The sequence below is a fragment of the Sinocyclocheilus anshuiensis genome, unplaced genomic scaffold (assembly GCF_001515605.1).
Source record: "Sinocyclocheilus anshuiensis isolate Anshui unplaced genomic scaffold, SAMN03320099.WGS_v1.1 scaffold1161, whole genome shotgun sequence".
NCBI classification, from domain to species: domain Eukaryota; kingdom Metazoa; phylum Chordata; class Actinopteri; order Cypriniformes; family Cyprinidae; genus Sinocyclocheilus; species Sinocyclocheilus anshuiensis.
Window position 1 is genome coordinate 231,776 of NW_015558611.1, and position 22,074 is coordinate 253,849.

Here is a 22,074-nt window from a genome sequence, read left to right on the forward strand (position 1 = left end):
GATCCTTCGCTGGCTGTGCTGATTTAAATCTAGCGGTTCTGTTGTGTTTGTGTCGCAAGTTCAGTGACGCAGGTAGTGACGATTCTCTCCGGCCAATCCGTGATCAGCAGAGTTTACACGTCACGTTTTGGTAACGGTACGGTTCACTTGGAACCCCAACCTAGGTGGTACTAAAAAAAGTACCAGGTACTGTACCCAGTGGAAAACCCCCAAAAAGTGAACCGTACCGTACCGTACCATGCAGTGGAAAAGCGCCAATAGGTACCGGTGCCATATTGGTACCGGGTTTCGGTACCCTATTCACAACCACATTTCTGGAGCCCCAACACTGCACATCTTGTATGTTCCCTTAATCAAACACACCTGATTCAGATCATCAGCTCATTAGTAGAGACCAAGAGCTGAAATGGGTCTGTCAGATGAAGGAGACATAAAATGTGCAGTGTTGGGAGGGCCCAGGAACATGGTTGGGAACCACTGCATTAGAGTGTTGTGTTGTTGCTTTGGAGGTGCATTTCCAGCTGGTGAAACAACAGCACTTTCATTTCATCACATCTTGTCCCATTTCAGACTTATGTTGAAACACCTGCTGTTACTCCCCATCCAGCTTTATTTCCAGGTTTTCCTTTATTCTCATTTCAAACAGTTTTCCCTTTGGATGTTTCATCACATCTTGTCCCATTTCAGACTTATGTTGAAACACCTGCTGTTACTCCCCATCCAGCTTTATTACCAGGTTTTCCTTTATTCTCATTTCAAACAGTTTTCCCTTTGGATTACCTTTGGCTTCATGGGTGCTTACAAGGTGCGTGCTGTCAGCTCTTGCTTCCCTGCAGTGTGAAGGCGATTCCTGTGCTTCCGTTCTCAGCTGTTGACTGACAATGTGTGACGCCTCCATAACTTATGTCACAAAGTTGGGTTTTATGCTCAATCGTGACAAGTGCCATTATTCTTCAGACTTTCCAGTATATCTCTTTCAGTTAGGCTAACAGCATGCCAGCTTTTCTCTCTACTGTCACAGTACAATGTTTTTGATTCACAATAGCTCAGGTGCTGCCAGTCAAACTTGTCCAATATATCACACTGTGAAGTCTTGGAAGCGTTCTAGCCAAAGCTACACCTGTGGTCCGACTGGGCATGTTACATCTACGCCCCTTTCAGTTCTGCCTGATTGACAGACACCTGTCAGTCAAGGCACAGAGGCCATTAGTAAGAGTAATGGGGTGGAAGTGTATGTTCCCATAATGCAGCTGCAATGCAGTGGAACCTTAACCTGGTCCTTAACACTTTATGTTGCTCCCTTTGAGCCATTGCCCGAGGGGAAGAGTAAATGGTTTTCTTTTTTTATTATTTTCTTTTTTATTGGTCATTGCCATTGAGAACCTATGAGTGAAACTGCGAACGCATCCTGCTGTTTTACTGAAGATCTTGAGTCAATGTTCCCACTGTTTTGTCAGCATTTGAATCTTGAATCAGTGTTTGAAACATGAATCATATGTTGCCTAAGAGCTCTGCAGCTATATGTACACACTACAGCTTTGTAGTGGATGAATGACTGACTGAATGTTTTGGTGACCCTTGTAAGGGACCAGCCCTGTGAAAAACAGCTCTTTTAATGTATAGACGGTCAAAGAGATGCTTGTCATTAATCATTTGTTTTGGATTGAGAGAAGTCGCAGGCAATGTTGCGACAGGTATGATTCAGGTTACGGCATTTCTCAATAGTTTCTGTGGTACCCATAAACACTGATTAACTGTCATGCAACTCTGACAGCAATTAACATCGGCTATAATGTAGTCAGTAGTGCCCTCTGGTGGTCTGGAGCCAAAGAAATAGAATGCTGGTTATAGTTCGGCTCTCTTGGTTCGTTTGGTCCGGACCAAAAAAAGAAAATGATACATTTGGTCCTGGTCCTAGTGCCACGTCAGCATTTCACAAGGTGACAACTTTAATAGGTTGTCAGCAAGAATAAAGCCTTAGAGACATTTCCACTCAGCTGTGCCTTCTGGCGGTCTTCCAGCAGTCACAAAATCACAGTTACATGCATAACCTGTGTTATCAGTTGAAATCGTTATCAAATGAGGCTGTTTCATTGATCTGTGATAAGCTTTTGCTTCAATTTGGATTTGCAGTCTCTGCAGTTTTTAATGAAATTACTGCAAACAAGCAACAGCAGATAAAAGATGAATTGCAGTGTTTATTTCAGACCACTTTATGCGCACACTTTGTAAGCTTTTCTAATTGAACACCTCTTTAAGCCAGCTTTTCATAGTCCAAGCGTGTGGTTTTGCTGACACTGAGGTGTATTTGAAGCAATAAGGTGAGAGAGGTCATTCTTTTTTGTGAATATGTTCACTATTGGAGGGAATTGTTATGCAGCAGAATTAAACTTCAGTCACTCAAAGAAGTAGTTCACCCAAAATGGAAAATCTGATGAAAAATTACTCACCCTCGGGTCATTCAAGATGTAGATGAATTTGTTTCTTCACTGGAACAGATTTACAGAAATAAACATGTAACTACATTTCTTGCTCACCAGTGGATCCTCTGCAGTGAATGGGTGCCATCAGAATGAGAGTCCAAACAGCTGATAAAAACCTCCCAAGTAATCCACGCCACTCCAGTCCATCAGTTAACGTTTTGTGAAGAGAAAAGCTTTCTCCCAAAAGTCCATCCCCTGTTGTCCTCTCACATCCAAATTCACAGACATACAGGTATGTGACCCTGCACCACAAAACCAGTCATAAGGGTCAATTTTTTTAAATTGAGATTTATACATAAACTAAAAGCTGAATAAATAAGCTTTCCATTGATGTATGGTTTGTTAGGATAGGACAATATTTGGCCGAGATACAACTATTAGAATATCTGGAATCTGAGGGTGCAAAAAAATCTAAATATTGAGAAAATCATCTTTAAAGTTGTCCAAATGAAGTTCTTAGCAATGCATATTACTAATCCAAAATTAAGTTTTGATATATTTACGGTAGGAAATTTACAAAATATCTCCATGGAACATGATCTTTATTTAATATCCTAATGATTTTTGGCATAAAAGAAAAATCGATAATTTTGACCCATACAATGTATTTTTGGCTATTGCTACAAATATACCCCAGCGACTTAAGACTGCTTTTGTGCTGCAGGGTCACATGTTTGTTTTGAACTGTTTTGCTTGTAAACAGTGCTTGATCTGTGCATATTTCTACCCTGATTCAGGCAAGATGACTTTTTCACTGAAGAATCATGGTGAATCATTCCTTTAATTTACTCTGTTGTACATTATAATGTCTGGAATTCTGTATTGACTAATCAGCTTTCAGTAATGGAATTTTCCATGTTATAAAGTTGTTTTCAGGCCGTTTGGAAATGTAATAGCCACATGTTGCTGTGAGAAGTTACCGGTTCTCCTGAGACGATGATGCTCTTACAGTTACTAGGCACTAGTGTTTGTATCCTCTCCTCATCATTAGTGTTGCCGCTGGTGAACAGCTTTGATTATTGCAGAGACCAGTACGGTGGAAAGTGAGAGGGTTGTTTGGATACTCTTGACCTGTAACAACCGTACTTTCATCCCCAATCTTACACTGAGCCTTTTAGAGGTACAACCTCCCACCATGTAGCGGTCCTGCTGGCTCAAATCCTGTTTCCTGGCAACACATCTGTTACTTTGCCTCATTTTTGTCTTCCCACATTTTGGTTTCTCCGGATTTGATTCATCACGTCCAGAACGTCGACATGAATGTATAATGAATGTTCCCATAGTCACAAAACGCATATTAATGTTTTTTTTTTTAAACCTGTGAAGGACAGTTTTTTTTTTTTTTGTCTCTTTTTATTGAACTTGTTTTTCCTTTTCTTATTTTCCTTTATATTCAGTTTTTATAATAATCGTATTGTACTGAGTCAAGAACGTATTCCCTCATTCTCTGAATTTTCACTCTGGCCAAACTAAAATCATTCAGGACACACAAAATGTATTATTATTATTATTATTATTATTATTAAGTATGCCTAGATGTGTTGAACAAACATCTGGATAATCAAGTAAACATAAGTTGCTTCATCCACTAAGTGGTCATCTTGAAATATTATTAACAATATTAAAGTTATGTTTACTTCTTACAAATCATTGAAGATTTTACAGCAAAAAGACTGAAGGGTGTCGTTTTTATGCCAAGATATATATACGCTGATGCATGAGATCTAGTTTTGGGTCTCATTGTTTTCAGGGGGCCCTACAAATTGGTGATGCGTTACTGTTGATAATATGTAGCATTCTTCTTTTTTTTTATATAGCTAATAAAGGAGTGTTGTTTTTCTCCTGCATTGTTTGCTTTATGTCATAAAGTGAGTTGGTCTCTGTGTTTGTGTTGTCCCTGTAGAAATATAAGCCGGGCAGATGTGATGACATTCTGAAGTGGAAGCCGCCCAGCCACAACTCAGTCGATTTCAGACTCAAGATCACCAAAGTCGGCGGGGAGGGGTGAGTCATCGTCACCATGACAACTGCATTCACTACGCTCAAATCAATGCTAAACATCAGAACACATCCGTACAAACGTCCCACAACTCGCACGGAGACAAAGACATCCAGGAGGATTTCTCCTGTGTGTCTGTCTTTATCTCTATGTATGCGCTGATGTGTGAGCGATTATAAAACATTCAGCTCTGAGTCACACGCGTTAGCAACTTTTCGACTTGCTACTTTTCGGATCGTAATACGCACCAATTACGCACCACTCACGCCCGTTCCTGAACAGTCTGGTGACTTTGATTATGTGCGGCTTGACATTTCTCTCAGAAGAAATGTAGCGAAGCATAAAGTGTGAGTTCTCTAGTGTTCCTCATTTACGCCTCTCTCAACCCATCTGTCCACTCTGTCCAGACTCGAGATTTTACTGTCCTCAAATGAGTCGGGCTTATCTTTGAAATGCAGGCGGTCCAGAGGGAGAGTGCTGACCCTTCTGCAAGGACTTTTGTGTACAAAGCAATTGTTTTTATTTCCATGTGTGTAAATCCCGTCAAGAAGATGTCCAGGTTATGTTTCACCCCAAATTCGAAAAATAAAAATAAACATGTATTTTACGCAAGAACATTTTCTTGACAATTAAGCACTTTTTTCCCCCATGAATGCATGGTACTACATTGTGAAAATAACAATGATTTATTTTATTTTACTGCTTTTAATTTATGATGATTTTATGATGATCAGATTCATCAACAATAATCTTTACAAGCAAACTCAAAGACGCCTGGATGCATTTTAGAGAAGAAAATGTGCTTAATTGTTGCAGTGCGAAATATAATTTCTTTTTGATGTAACTGGGACATGTTTTCATGAGGTTCACCCATACTGTAGTGCTTGTTCGTGTTTTGATATTAGATCATCTTGTGGATAATTTTCTGCCTTACACACACAAGATGTATTTCTGCAGATCAGCTAGACGGTGTGCAATGGAACGGAACAGAACACCACGGTCTCGCGGCATGTTTTAGCAACCAGGCTTGTCATCACCATTTGTCCATAATTACGATATTATTAAGACATGCGACTCCAGGAACGAAAACTGTAACAAACAACGGAATAATTTGCACAATGTTACAGAAAACAGAAATGAAATCCATTTCTGTCAACCCTGATAAATTTTCATGACATCCATTTCCAATTTCTCACACCTCCCTTGTCATGAGCACACTTCGCTTCCAAAACAACAACACAGTAATCCACAGCAAAAGAAAATATATGTGCAACAAGCTTTTTCTCAACCGATATGAGGAACCTTTATTCTGCTTAATGTCAGTGACTTTGACAGACCAACTTTTTTTGAAGCTTATTTATAGAAATTTGGGTTGCACTTTATTTTAAGGTGTCCTTGTTACAGTGTAATTATACATTTAAGTACTGAGTAATATTAATTAACTATATGTACTTACTATAGGGTTTGGATTAGGGTTACTTGCATGTAATTATGCATAATTCATTGTTATTATAATAGTAAGTACAGGTAACGTGTAACAAGGACACCTTAAAATAAAGTGTTACCGAAATTTGTCTATTGTGTAACAATTTTACTTGAAGCTTAGCAGTTATAAAGAAAATATTTAATACTGTCTGCGGATAGGAGAATGAATCAGAGATCTTAACGGCAAATGCACGTTTTTACACTAAGCAGCATTAAACTGTAAATTAATAATTAAATACCTTAACCTCTTAACTGTCAACCCCCCCCACTCCTTTTTGAACATATACATGAAAATGCACTAGCCAAAGGAAAATGGTTGTAATTCATGAACACTTTGGAATACATACCTAAGGTTGGTCTCTTTTTAAGACGACAATCAGCAGATTATTGTCGTAAAGCATTAAAAAAAAAGTGTAAAAAAGTTATAGAAGTTTAAGTTTACTGTAATAAAATGTAGTGTACTAAGAAATATTTTATATAAAATAAACGTTTTACTGAATATTTTGAAATCTAAATTTTCTATGAAACCAAAGCCATATGTGTAGCTATGTTCCAAATTTGAAGTTGTTATCACAAATATTTAGGTTCCTATGAGATTTTGTTTATGTGCTATACCAAAAAAATGGTGACACCCAAACTCACAAATAGATTTTTTTTAATGCATTTTCCTGTCAAAAAAAATATACATTTTTGTCACAATATTACAAAATTGTCACCAGACTCAGGCCATTCCAATAATATGCGTTCTGTCAAAAAATTTACTGAAATATTGTAGGAAATTTTGTAATTTGACACTTGACACCGCCCACTAGGGGGAGGAGCACGCAGAAAGGATTTAAAGTATCATTCCCATGTCTGATTTCAAAACAGTTTTGACAGGGTGAATTTTGAGTGTTTAAGCTTTCGATTGATATCTGAATTGGGATGATAACTAAATTGTGTGATTGGGAAAAAAGACAATAAAAAAGGAGTTTATAGGTTACATATCTCCATTTTATTAACTTTTTTGTTTGAAAGAATTTTGGTTCTTCTTTGTCATTTTTTTTTTTGTACATTAAGAAACCAATTACACAGAACTCATTGTTGCATTTAAAAATATGAGACAGCACAGCGGAATGGAAATGAACGCAGAGAACAACAAGATGCATCTCAAATGGCAAAGGTGTCTTTTTGCCACATTTTAATAGAAAAACTATTAAAAATCAATGCATTGAAATGCAGAAACACATTCTGTTTGCTTTCCGTCATGCACTTACATTATGAGGGAAAGAGTTCACCTGTGCAGTGGCAGATTCTGCACCAGGAAGGCTCTGTGTTATCAAAAGATTTGTCAAATGAGATGCATAAAGATCTACATCCATGTGTTTAATGACGTAGCTGATCATAGCACAGTGTACTTTCATTTCAAAAGAATGTTATTGAGCATTCTTTTATTTCACCAGTGAAACATCACTTGAAAGGGAGGCTGGGACTTAAAATGCTGTTTCTACTCTGAACACAAAAAAATGTAGTTTCTGAACCCTGAGGTGAATGCACAGTTTCTACTGTATACTCTCAGTACACTTGAGTGTCCCGCCCCCACACTCTTCTGATTGGTCCATTGGTGTAAAATTGACATTGATGCCCTGCGCAGCAAAAGTTGGACTATTTTTAACACAACAAGCCATTTTCTAAACTAAGAAAGGAAAACGGCAAGACATGCAAGATGCGGTGGAAAAGATGTTCATCTGACGCATGTATACGTAGAGCAGAAATTAAAAATAGCGCAGACAGAATGCATGAACGGAGTGCTGACTCTTGGAGGTAAAGATGGATTCAAAAGGCGGCTTACAAAAACATTTCAAGCACACAAATTGAAAATGAAAAGTGCTCAAAAAATATTATTTATGCTATTATAAAAATTTAAATGATAACGTGAGCAAGTAAACTGGATGTCCACTGGGAATGAATAGATTCTAATGAGCCAATAACTGTGCATGTAAACGTTTCTACATCATCATTAGGATTTTACCTAGAGGATATTTTGCTCTAAACTTTGATTAACAGGTTTCAATATTCTCAAGCTTTTTTTATTCCAAATTGATGAGGCAAAAAATGTATGTTAAATATATATTTTCTGAAAGCCAATGGGCAGTGCGTGTCATCGAAGCATCATAGAGGCCTGGCTTTTCGATAGCAGATGTGTCTGCTATTCGATAGCAGATGATAGCGAGCGGCTGAGGTTATTAGCAGGGTTACTTTCCTGCCAGGTAACAGAGAAAGATGACATCTCAACTCTCCTCCCACACAGCTCTCTCTCTCTCTCTCTCTCTCTCTCTCTCTCTCTCTCGCTCTTTATCTGTGAGTGCTTTTCCCTCTCACCGTGCTCTCTTTATTGTCGAGAGCTTTGAAATGAGATGGGTAAAATAATAAAAGAACCCCTGACTCTTTGCATAGACGACACTGAATGTTGGAGAGCGGTAATGAGAAGACCTTGGGTTCATTTTGGGCAATTTTTAAGGAAATTAATTTGTACTTCACATTTGTGCAGTTTGAAAACAGATAAACATTTCATTAGTCTGGCGGCTCCGCAAACACGCTCCACGTGTTAAAAGCAGCAAGAATGGATTGTTTCAGAACATGTCTCAATAGTCTAGTAACATTTTTGTAAAAAGCCTTTGTTGCCTTGAAACCTAAAATAGTGAAGCAAAATCAAATCTTCTCCTGCTGAATGTACAGACTCTGTAGTGTTAAAAGCTAAAGCTCAGAAATTGTGTATTAAAGCTTCCTAAATTCATACTATACCTGCATGATCTACAGGCACGAGTCTATTTGGATGCAGTTCCCTGTTCAGTTTCAATGGAGAGAGTGAGATAGATGCCACTGCTTGTGAAGAGAAAACTCTGCAAAACATGGATATGATCTTTTCCATGTGTCATTAGCTGGGTTTCCATCCAGTGTTGCGAATTTAACTTCTGCGCAAAATTGGAATATCGAATAAGCACCGTTTCCATCCACGAGTCAAAGAGAACAAAATCGTCACTTCCTGATAAACTGGCACTAAATATCATTAAGAAAATTAGGAGAAGCCACTGAATATATTAATTTTCATATATAATAAATGATAATGCGCCTCAGAGCTAGCAGGCGAAACATAATCAATGCGGTCATTGCTTTTGGAGGTGGATGCCTGCTGTTTGGGAACACAGTCGTGTAAGTCAGGTCTGGGAGGCAATTATACAGAAATACTTGATGACAGACTTTGCTCGTGCATTTCAGAATGACCATAACAACATTTCAGATGCTGTGTAACGAGTTCGGTCCGCTGGTTAGTCAGGTCCCATAGCGCAAAGTCACATGACTTTTTTGATGCGCATGGAGGAATTTATTCGGCAAATGCGTTTCCATCTCCCATTATATGCATTAACCCTCTTTCACACAAGTCAAAAACCACCTCAAGCGAGCGTAAAAACTTTTTTGCGAATTACGGGATTTTTTTTTTCTCGAAATTTGGCGTTTCTATCACTCATTTATGATGCAGTACTTCACAATGCATATAAAAACAGGGTGATGGAAACAGCTATTGACCAGAGATGATTTTATTCACAATCATTCAAACTTTTAGTACAGAGCGATTTTTAGCTGTCCTCTTCCAAAGACTTTCTATATGACTAGACATTAGGGGCCATATTTTAACGATCTAAGCGCACGGCACAAGTGCACTTAGGGCATGTCGAATCCACTTTTGCTAGTTTAACGATGGGATAAACAGTCGGCTCGCCTGGCGCATGGTCTAAAAGGGTTGTCCCTATTCTCTTAATGAGTCATGGGTGTGTTTTGGGCGTAACGTGCCATAAACCAATCAGAGTCTCATCTCCCATTCCCTTTAAGAGCCAGTTGTGCTCGCGCCATGGCAGATTCGCTATTTACACGGCGGAATTCACAAGAGCAAAGAATGCTTCTCCAGAGAGAAAAGGGAACGTACGGGGCAAAATAATAATCTTTTACATTGTAATAATCTTTTACATTGTAATCCTTTCGTTTTTAATATTTGCCATGTTTGTGTGCTGCTGCGTGTCCCGGTGTGTGTAATAAGCAGAGTGTACATGCGTTGTTCAGCCGTCTATAGGCGCATATTACTAACGCACTCTTTAATTAACAAAAAAAATATTGAAAAAAAATATTGACTTTAGACCAGGTTTCAGTTGGTCAAAGGCGCAGTCTATGTCAGTTGCCTCAAAATAGCAATGTGCCTGAACACACCTCGTTTTCAGACCAGCACACCCATGGGTGCACAGCTTGGCGCAAATGCATTTGCTATTTAAACAATGTGGTGCAGGACGTGAAAATGACAACTGCGTCAGGCTGAAACTAGCAAAAAACACTTGCATCGCGTCTGGCGCCGCATTGTGCCGGGTGTATGATTGGGCCCCAGGACTTCTCTGTCAGACAGCCAGCACTATAACACTTTCCTTTGGAGTCCAGGACTTGTTAAAAGGTGATCTTCCTGTTTTCAGCTTGACAACCCTCCATTTTCCCTTTCTCAGACAAGTGTCCTGCTCCTAAACGCAAGACAAACACAATCAGATGCGTTGAAATCCGTACTTGAATGAGTTTTTTGGCTGACCTGGCCATTATAGTAAGCATTTTGCATTCTGCTCGGCAATTTGGGCTTCTTTTCTTTTGTCCAGATCCAATCATTTATTAAAAAATAAAAAATGCAATTCATACATTTAGTGACTCTAAATATCCTCATTACAAAAATTTAACTCTTGAAAAGAAAACCTTAGGGAGCTTTCCATATTCTTCTAGTATTATTTCTTAGACATGTAGACAAAAAGGACCCCATAGATCCTCATGAACGTGTGTCAAGGTCAAATATTTCAGATAATTTGATATTTTTATGACAAGGTTAGTTCAGATTGTATAATGTCCTGAAATGTAATGAAATATAATTCATTGTATATGGTATATATAATAATAAATACTTTTTACCTTATTTACCTTTGATAGTTACACCACATGACATTTTTAGTCATTACTTTTAAACATTTCTTAATTGTATTTATTTTTTTATTTTTTTTATTTTTTAATACAGAATACTTTTCTAAGAAATTTTCAATTAATTTTTTGTTTTTCCTTTTCTTTATCAAGGACGCACTTATTTGTCCTTGACCCTTATGCAAATGAGCAATGACACTACAGCGACTACCAATGACAATGAAGAGAGTGATCTGCTTGCAGATAGAGGTGGATACCGTAGTAACCATTTAATTACTGTCATTGTGAACGCGAATTTACATTTTTGATTCGCCAGTTTTGCGGTTGATGCGTAGCCATCCAATTTCATCCCATCTGTGTTTCACGAGAATACATTTCACAGAATCTCTGCTGAAACATTGTGATCAAATGAATAAAGAGGTCCTGATTAGAGGTCGACCGATAGTGTATTTTGCCGATACCGATAGCTAGGTTGGACCACACTGGCCGATACCGATTAATTAACCGATAGTTTTTAAAATGGATACTGAACAAAAACTAAAATAATGCTTTATTAAAAAAACAGTACTGAACCATACTAGTAGTAGTAGTAGTAGTAATAATAATAATAAAAATGTTGAAATTAACACACTCTAACAAGGAACAATACTTTCATTACACAGCTTTCATTAATCTTAATGTTACAAATGGACTCTTATTTTAAAGGGTTACCATTTCATTTCAACAGTCATGCTTAAAGATGCACATCTTTAAATATATACACAAAGGCCATAGCATTAAAATTATATACATATGGATATTGTATGTATACTCTCACACTTTAACTGCCTCTATTCTTGAACACTTGATGATTATCTAATCAAAATAAAAGCGCAGCGCTGAGTCTAGGAGAACTCACCGGTATCACACACACTCCGGACGCGTCGCGTTCAATTCGAGCAGCGGTCTAAAACAGTTTATTTAATCACCAAACGGACACAAGTTTACTTCAAGAATGAACGAACAATGAGGCATAGATGAGTTTGAAGTTCGGTGTTTAAAAAACGGAGCAAACGGAAAGAGAAAGCTCAATCTATAGTATAGCTCTATAAATGAAGCATTAACAACAATTCGGGACAAATATAATGTAATTTAATGGAAAACTATGTGAATGGCGCTCTGGCGCGGCAGGATTTTCTGTCGGCTGCATTACCACTAGAGGCCACTCTCGTACTGTATAATGACAGCAGACCCTTCTCGGCCGTTCCAGCAATGGACGCAACCCGGAAAACTATCGGCATGGATTTTTGCCGATAACCGATAGTTCCAGCAAAAAACTATCTGTGCCGATTAATCTGCAAAACCGATACATCGGTCGACCTCTAGTCCTGATACTACTAAATGAATTTTTGAGCAGTCAACAGAAGCTTGATGGGCTTAATTATACTACAAAGAGAGAAATGCACATTTCAGCCGTTGCTATACCAATTATGGAAACAGTAATGACACAACCTGCTGCTAAAGAGACTTCTCAATGTTAGTCCAGACTGTCAAAACACACCAGCTTTTGTGGACGCTGTGTTTCATCCCTGGACAACTGACGCTGAGGTCTGGTCCACACTGAAATGGATCACAAATGGCCGTGTAAACAATTACATTGGTTTCATTATTTGACAAAAATATCTGCATTCAAAGTGATAAAACAAGCTCACAGGACTGAATACAGTCATCGTGTTTTAGGAGGCTCCAAATATAAAGCGCCATTAGCTTGACTGGCAGGGTGTTCTTTAGCCCTCAGTGTCAGGGTTCGGATCCGGTCTCCTCCCCGGTGATTTACTACTATTTTGGATGGTGACACATTTTACTGGGCATGTACGTGTAAACAGCTGGCACCATTATAGAGCACCGCTGATGAGAGGAGAGGGCTACAGTATCCTACTGTCTGTTTGTAAGCAAATGCAAGACAAAGGAAACATTTGCAGTGATCACTGATTCTCATTCTGAATCCATTTCCAGTCTTCATTTATTTATTTTTCAGTTGAGATTAATATAATTGGATTTCAAGTGTGATGTGGTCATTGCATATTTCAAGTCAGGTTGATTTTTATTATGTTCAAGTTAAAGTTTTAATTATAGATGCACCGATCGATCGGTCAGGGATCGGAATCAGCCGATTTTCCTCATGATCGGCCCGGGTCGGTGACCGGCCGGTCAGTCTCACTTCTTTCCGATTCCGAGCCGATCCATTTTGTTACCATTTGTAACAAAAAAATCAGCCGCACATTCTCGCACTCTTCTCTCTGACGACCATTTCTCTCACACACGTCTCATTCGCTCCAGTTAAATAGTGCTTGTATTGCGCATTATTTTAGTCAATCCCGCAGATTTTGCGCTTACACCAAAAGCGCACACCACCACTGATCTATATTAGTGGAGCGCACAAGCCGCGCTCAGTCTCAAATAGCTTGTGAGCTACAAATACATACAAAATTGTCAAAATGCCCGTCTTGCAGTGGTGTATAAAGTACCTGAAAGCCATACTCAAGTAAAAGTACAGACATCTTACCAGAAAATTACTTTGGTATAAGTTGAAGTCACCGTTTAGAATATTACTTGAGTAAAAGTCTTAAAGTATGTGATATTTATTGTACTTAAGTACGAAAAGTATTTTTTTAATCTTAAACGTACTTAAATATTGAAAGTAAAAGTACAAGTAAATGCAAAATGGAAAAGAAGCAAATAAATATATATAAAAATGTTCATACACAGCCTGAGTAGCAAGATTGTGTTCAGTTTTAATTCTTTCTTCCATTTTGTATTTTTGGGTAAGAATAAGAAGCACTTCATCCGGTACTTAGTGTCTTTCATTCCAACATCAGAAAACATTTCTGGAATCTGCATCTGAAATAGCATTTAGATGTATTTACACAGTTTATGTATCTCAGAGGGGACATGTATGCATTTAAACTGCAGTTACAGATGCATAAATAGGCCTAATGTTTTGTTTTTAACATAAAACATTGAATACTGATATTTGAAATAATTTGAAACATGAAAAAAATTGTCGAAATGTGAAATTAAAACCGCCAGTATGTGACAGCAAGTGACTGTTAATGAGTGAGTCATTGAGATTCATCCGATTCATTCAAACGACTGATTCATTCAGAAACAAAGTATTTGACTATGTTAATGCGTGAATCGCTGAATCATTTATTCAACCGATTCATTCAAAAAGCTGATTCATTCAATAAGTGTGCGAGCACTTGTTTGCACATGAGCAAAGGCGTTTTTAGGAGTCTAACTTGCAAGCGCCAGACCACTGATTCGTCAAACCTGCTTTCCTGCAGTCCCTGTTCTTCTGACTTCTGACTATTTTGTTGTAAGTAACGAATATGCTTCGGGGAACTGTATCGGAGTAAAAGTATACATTTTAATTAGGATATGTACTGGAGTAAAAGTAAAAGTTGGCTGAAATATAAAAACTCAAGTAAAGTACAGATACTCCCAAAAAATACTTAAGTACTGTAACGAAGTATTATTACTTCGTTACATTACACCACTGCCGTCTTGGCGAGTATCCAGTTAAACACAGTCTTGGAACGTTAAATAGTTGAGAAAGAGAACGCATGTTGTGTAACAGTATATTGGGTCCGTAGATAAATTCTTAAAGAATTGAAATTGTTACTTAAGTAAGTATAATCAGGTATAAACATTACTTAATGTAAGTATAATCAGGAAAATTGATTTAAAGGTTTAAAAGTGAACTGGGACTGTTATACTATTATTTATTATATCATTAAATTATTATTCCTATAACGTTAATGCACATCAGTCACTCACCAGGAACACCAACAATCACATTTTTTTTAATTTATGTCCCTGTACGCAAACAGGGACACGTCATAGATTATTGGGAAACCCGCCACAGCAATAATCAACCTCTCCTCCATTTTGCTTGGGAACTAATGTGGTCGGAACCAAAGTTTACAGGACTGCGTTCTCTGGAATCCTCTCAAGCGGTGGACTTCTACATTCCGATTGGTTGCCGCCAGATGCCGCCGAACCTTGTCATAGCTCATTACCATAAAGTTGACCTGATTTCAACTCTCCTCGACGCCCTCAACGTCCAAGACGTGCCACGCCGCTGCTCGACGCCGGCTCACATTGAAAAGGAATGACTTCCGGCCACTTTGACGCTATCGACGGCAGCGGTGTGAACGCACGGAAAGAACAAAAGACAAAGAAAATCACTTTCTGCTCTTGACTGAATATGTTTTATTACTTTAATGGTAAGCATTAATCTGTATTTAATTTTTACAATGAAGACTACAGAAATTAAAGTAATCAAATGTAAAATAACACTGTATGTGTTATTTTACATTTGATTAATTTCTGTAGTATTTCTTACTTGAATAAAAACTTACATAACCTGAAAAACTTAGTTTCATAGCTCTCTTTATTCTATTGCATTTATTTGTGCTGTTGTTTGCAATTTTTTTATTTGTTCTTATTTTATTATTTATTTATTTATGACTTTTTACTTGTGTTTTTTTATGAAAATGAAATTTTGTGTTGAAGAAAAGTAGATTTTTGTTTGTATATGCTGTCAATTATAGTTCTTAGAAAGAAAATCGGAATCGGCAAAAATCGATATCGACAGATCACACTAACAAAAGATCGGAAATCGGAATCAGCCAAGAATATTGCAATCTCTAGTTTTAATGGAATTTATTACAATATGCAGGTTAATTAATACTTTGCTGAGAAAAGCCCCCAAATTAAGATAATTGAAAGATATTACATGGCAAATCAAAAAGCTTTGAATACCTTTTGTAAAAAGTGACTTTAGGCATCAGTGTTTTGTTTATATCCCTGAACTTTATATAGTCCAGAGTGATCTGTTTTACAATTGAGTTTCCAGTCCAAGCTAGGTGTGGGTCAGTGAGGCAAACTGTTTATATACTGTAAATATAGTAGTTTTTATTAATATAAAACGCTGTATGTTAATATTCTCACCTATTACCATTCAAAAGTTTTTTTTTTTTTTATTAATAATTTTATTCAGAAATTACATTAAATTGATCAAAAGTGACAGTAAAGACATTTATAATGTTACAAAAGATTTCTTTTTCAAATAAATGCTGTTCTTTTGAACTTTCTATTCAACATCCTATTTTGATAATAGGGTATTTCTGTCAGGATCATTGACCTGTTTTGTTGTGCTTTGCCCGTTTCTGTTCCTGTGTTCCCTTATTTGGTCATGTTCCTGTCCTCGTTTAGTTTAATTAATTGATTCCCCGCACCTGTCTGTCCTTCGTTAAGTTTAGTATAAATGTGTAATCTGCCTCATGTTTCCTTGTCGGGTCGGGTCAGTAAAAGGCGGATTCGAACCCAAGTCAATCGCGTCAAAAGACTACGGTACACGCTTTACCATCTACGCCACTGAAGCTGACGATTATCAGAATCAGAATCAGAATCAGAATTAGCTTTATTCGCCAGGTGTGCAAACACACAAGGAATTTGTTGTGGTTTTTTAAGGTGCTCCTGGTACATACATACATGCATACATACACATCTGACATGAGAACAGAAAAAAAAAAACATTTAAATAGTAAAAACTTAACAATAAATAATGTGTATGAATCTGGTACAGTAGATTTATGTACAGATTTGTGCATCATTTACTCTATATAGAACTGTATAAATAAATAGATATGCATATGTATTACACATGTCCTCACAGAAACTGATGTAGGATGTCACTGTCACAAAAGTGCTGTGTAAAAACAGGAGGACTCAAATGCTGTGCCAAAAAAGGAATGAAGTTTATTAGAAACTTCGGATGGTAACATCAAAACGAGACAACACAAAATTCAGGAGAAAACAGGGCTCCCAGTGCCCACACCCAACGGGACTGATGGCTGGGAGGATGACAGAGAAGAGTTCAGTCTAGCGCTCCCAGTCCAGACACTTTATCCAGTGGATTCATTAATCCTCGCCTGAGGATCCTGGACACAGTACCAAAAAATGAGAATCTGTCCACCACAGTGAGGACCACGGTATTGCCACCAGGCGGGGGTAGGCCTGTGACAAAATCCATGGCGATGTGGGACCAGGGTTTCGAAGAGATAGGCAGCGGTCGGAGAAGCCCTACTGGGGGTCGATTAGAGCCCTTACCCACCGCACATACCGGGCAGGCCAACACGAACTCCCGAGCGTCCCGCGCTACCGACGGCCACCAGAACCGCTGCTTAATCAGCGCAAGTGTCCGAGCCACTCCTGGGTGGCAAGCTAGTCTAGAAGAATGGCCCCACTGAAGGATGCTGGTTCGAACTGACTCAGGTACAAATAACAGACCATCTGGGCATCTCGCGGGGATAGTAACGCCAACTAGTGCCTCGCGGACCCTGGATTCCACCTCCCAGGTGACCGCCGCAACCACCCGGTTGGGTGGCACAATGGGCACCGGAGAAGAGGATACGGTCTCAGTTTCGAAAGTCCGCGAGAGTGCGTCAGGTTTACCATTCTTACTCCCCGGGCGATAGGAGATAGTGAAGTTAAACCGCCCGAAGAATAGAGCCCAGCGGGCCTGACGAGAATTTATTCTTTTGGCAGAACGGATGTACTCAAGATTTTTGTGGTCAGTCCAAACCAGAAAAGGAACCCCCGCACCCTCCAGCCAGTGACGCCACTCCTCCAAAGCCAACTTAACAGCCAGTAACTCCTTATTCCCAATATCGTAGTTCCGTTCCGAGGGGGTCAGTCGATGAGAAAAAAAGGCGGATGGGTGTACTTTGTCGTCTGAAGGCGATCTTTGAGACAAAATAGCCCCCACCCCGACCTCTGACGCATCCACCTCCACAATAAATTGGCGAGACGGGTCTGGGTTAATTAAAATCGGGGCTGAAATGAAGCGGCCCTTTAGTCTTTCGAAAGCCTCTTGAGCCTGTTCAGACCAACAGAATCGCCAACGTGTGGAGGTGAGATTAGTCAAAGGCAAGGCGATCTGACTAAACCCTCGAATGAACCGCCTGTAAAAGTTCGAAGGCTGAAGACATCAACGGCAAGGGATGACTATTCTTGACCATAATGTCATTCAGCCCCCGATAATCAATGCAGGGGCAGAGCGATCCATCCTTCTTCTCTACGAAGAAAAACCCCGCCCCAGCCGGACAGGAAGAAGGACGTATAAACCCGGCTACTAGAGACTCATTGATGTATTTCTCCATGGCCTCCCTCTCAGGACCGGAGAGCGAATAAAGGCGCCCCTTAGGTGGAGAAGTGCCAGGTAATAAATCTATCGCACAATCATACGGGCGGTGCGGAGGAAGGGATGAAGCTCGGGACTTACTGAACACCGCTCTCAAGTCATGGTAAGCTGCCGGAACATTTGCCAGGTCAACCGGCTCCCCCTGTAACACAGAAACAGACATGACAGGGGATGAAGCAGACACTAAACATTGATTCAGGAGAAAACGGGGCTCCCAGTGCCCACACCAACGGGACTGATGGCTGGGAGGATGACAGAGAAGAGTTCAGTCTAGCACTCCCAGTCCAGACACTTTATCCAGTGGATTAATTAATCCTCGCCTGAGGATCCTGGACACAGTACCAAAAAATGAGAAGCAGAGAGGATATCTCAAAACATACAAGGTAAGGGCAGACGTAACACAAATGACATACTGACACAGAGAGAAGCCATCGACGGGAATAAATAGGAAGGGGAAACGAGTAACAGGTGCGCAATTAGTGGAGCACACAGCGCTGCGAGTTAGCGCTGATTGCTCCCCCACGTGCAGTAGCAGATGACAGGAAAATAACAAACCACCATGTGCCGCAGACAGAGACAAAACACGGATGAACAGCAGGAATGAGTCGGAGAGAGGTGCCGACCATTACAGAATCCCTCCCCTCAGGGATGCCTCCTGGCATCTCCGGAAGACTCACCATGACGACGATGGAATTGGTCTATGAGAGCGCGATCCAGTATGTCACGAGCCGGAATCCAGCATCTCTCCTCCGGACCATAACCCTCCCAGTCTACCAGATATTGGTGACCCCTACCCCTTCGCCTCACGTCAAGGAGCCGTCGTACAGTGTAGGCAGGCAACCCCTCGATGAGTCTGGGAGGCGGAGGGGCCGAGGTCTGGGGTTGGAGGGGGGAGTGAATAACGGGCTTGATTTTCGAAACATGAAATACCGGGTGAATTCTTTTAAGCATAGGGGGTAGTTTGAGTCGAACCGTCACCGGGTTAAGCACTTTGGCCACAACGTACGGTCCAATGAATAACAAACAAAAAAAGTACAAGTACCAAGTAGCGACAAACCATGGCTGCTATCAGCCGTCTTTTATAGTGCTGACCATCCCTATCACACGTTTGTGGGTGGAGCTACTGTAAATAGCCTCTGCCAACAAGGAGGGCTATTTGCACTTACTGTAAATAGACACTCCGTTCGTTTTTGGCCACTGAAAAGGTGTACAGTGTATCAGTTTACTCTTAGAGCCATATTTAGATCCTAATATCTCTGGAAATTAACCAAATAGGACCGTAAAACTTTTGAAAAAAACAAACTTTTTTATACCAAAACAAACTTTTCTTTTGGTATAAAAAAGTTTGAAGATACCAAAAGAAAATTGTTCCTGTGGCTCAGTGGTAGAGCATTGCGTTAGCAGCGCAAAAGGTCGTGGGTTAAATTCCCAGGGAACACACATACTGGTAAAAAATGTATAGCCTGAATACACTGTAAGTCGCTTTGGATAAAAGTGTCTGCTAAATGCGTAAATTAATTAATTAATTAGAAAAGTTTAAGACCCAAAAGTTTAAAGGACAAACTTTAGAAAAAAATTTAGAAATTGTTTTATTATATAATTGTTTTGTAATGCAACAACGATTGTCAAAGTAAACAGATTTTACTAATAGACCTACCATTCTCTGTGTAAAAGTAAGATAATGATGCTGCCATCTTTCTGAAGTCATTTTTACTCTTATCTGTAATTTGAAATTTGGCTCCAAATCTCAGGTGAAAACTGTCATTTTGACCTCCTCTAGCAGTGTATTACTCTGTAAATATTCATCGATGACATAATATTTTGTATTTCTTATTTTTTCTATGTATTTCTTTCACCAGAAAAAATAGGAGCAAAATCAAAAATCTGATCCGGGGACCTCTGGTTGAGTTGGAATGACCCTAAAATCAGAACTGTTTCATGAGCTGCAAATCAGCATATTAGAATTATTTCTGAAGATCATGTGACACTGAAGACTGGAGCAATGATACTGAAATTTCATATTTGATCACAGGAATACATTATATTTTAACAGATATTCACATAGAAAACAGTTATTTTAAAGTATAATAATATTTCTCAATATTACAATTTTTACTGTTTTTTCATCCAATAAATATAGCCTTGGTAAGCATAAGATACTTCTTTTAAAACATAACCATATTGTGTATATTTATTTCAGTGACCCAGTCAGGCCAGTGCTTCATTTACCAGCTTCTCATTCCAAATTAATTTCAATATTGATTTTAAAATCCTTGACCCTTGTCCTTAAACTCCCCTCCCCTCCCCCTACGCCTCTGTATAAAGCCCTTGGTGTCTTTGTATTTGGGAACCTCATCCTGACTGTGAAAGTCTTACAGGCACTTATTATGAAGCCCAGATAATTACATGGCAGTATCGGAAGACATCCTCCGTAGCAGAGCTGCTATTATTTCCCTGAGTTCCGCTGTCTTGGGGAATATCACAATGCTTGCTTGTCCGGATGTGAAATTTAATTTAGATCTTTATTTTCCCTCTTTCTCTAGACTGATCCCGCAGACGGTGGGTCTCCTGTACGTGGGGAGATATGACATGCCCTTTGCACAAATGAAGGTGAGAGAAACATTGGTTCACATCTCTGATAATTCCTTCTGTCAGCGTTCCCTCTGTCTGATTCACTGCAAATACAGAAACTGGTAAAGATAGTCGTGTCATTGTCAAGTGCTCTTTACATGATGTGCTTTTAATTAATTGAGTCAGACAGGTGAACGTTGTGTCACTCAAGAGTTCTGTTCTTAAACCCAGTGATCGGCCTGCCTAGACAGTAGTTTGAGGAATCATTCAGTAGGTGTGCACTTGATGTGCAGGCTGTTAGCAAAAATGGGCCAGAACAATAGAACATATTGTAAGATGGAACATATTGTATGACTATTTAGACACAAACAACTGTAAAGGCCCGTTGACAACTATAATGATAACGTTAAAGATTATATTATAGTTTTAAAAATCGTTCTGTGTATAAGAAAAACATAGACCACACTGCGACTATAACAAAAACAGCACAGAGGATTGATATCGTTGGAATCACGTTCAAAATGATTTTTCCAACTGATGAACTATAAAAACAGTGACAGCCAGGGCAGGACTTAGGGGGGTGGGGGCCCCTGGGCTTGAGGTTAGTTGTTGTTTATTGTACATTTGGGATCGTGTAGATATTCGGAAAAAAAACAGGACTCTTGTTTGTGTGATAGGCTAAGTCCTATATCATAGGCATAGCCATGTTATACAAACAGAAACTCATTAAATTGCTATTTTTTTTTTTAAATCATTTTGATGACATTTCTGCCCCACTATGTGTAATGGCAGTGAGATGGGAGAGAGTGCCCAAAACTCTTCAGATCGCATAATTTAGTGGAACATTAATATAATATAAAATCATCCTCTGTAAAAAATGAGGCATGCACACATGAGAATTTATCATTATCTTTCTAAATGTGCGCTCTTTTGGGCTAAAGGCTTAATGGAGCTGTTTGAAGTAGCCATATGTTCACAAATTAATCAGCGCAGTCGCGATTCAGTACGTATGTCCTTCTACTATGTGAAATAATCATAACTAGCCTACCAGTTTATGCTGTTTGATTATGGCCTCAAAGGTAGTAGTTGGAAGCTGCCCCAGCTGGCCGTTTAGCCCTTGTGTGTGCAGTGGAAATGCGGCTAATCATTTCTGACTGGTATATAACCGAACAAATCAAACAAACATAAACGGGCAAAAGCGGGGCCCATGGGCTGCAGCCCAGTCAGGCCCAATGGTAAGTCCGGCCATGAACCCAGCACTACGTCAAAAAAAAAAAAAACAGCAAATGGGTTAATGTATAAAACCA

At 39.2% G+C, this 22,074-nt stretch overlaps 1 protein-coding gene across 1 annotated transcript in view; it reads left to right on the forward strand.

The window, feature by feature from the left end:
- Positions 1–22,074, forward strand: part of LOC107680298 (mRNA-capping enzyme) — a 126,464-nt gene that overhangs the window by 86,713 nt on the left and 17,677 nt on the right. Inside the window, exons 13-14 of the mRNA XM_016476142.1 lie at positions 4,387–4,487; positions 20,740–20,806. Of these exons, the coding sequence (XP_016331628.1) occupies positions 4,387–4,487; positions 20,740–20,806 (168 nt within the window). The remainder of the gene's footprint in view (positions 1–4,386; positions 4,488–20,739; positions 20,807–22,074) is intronic.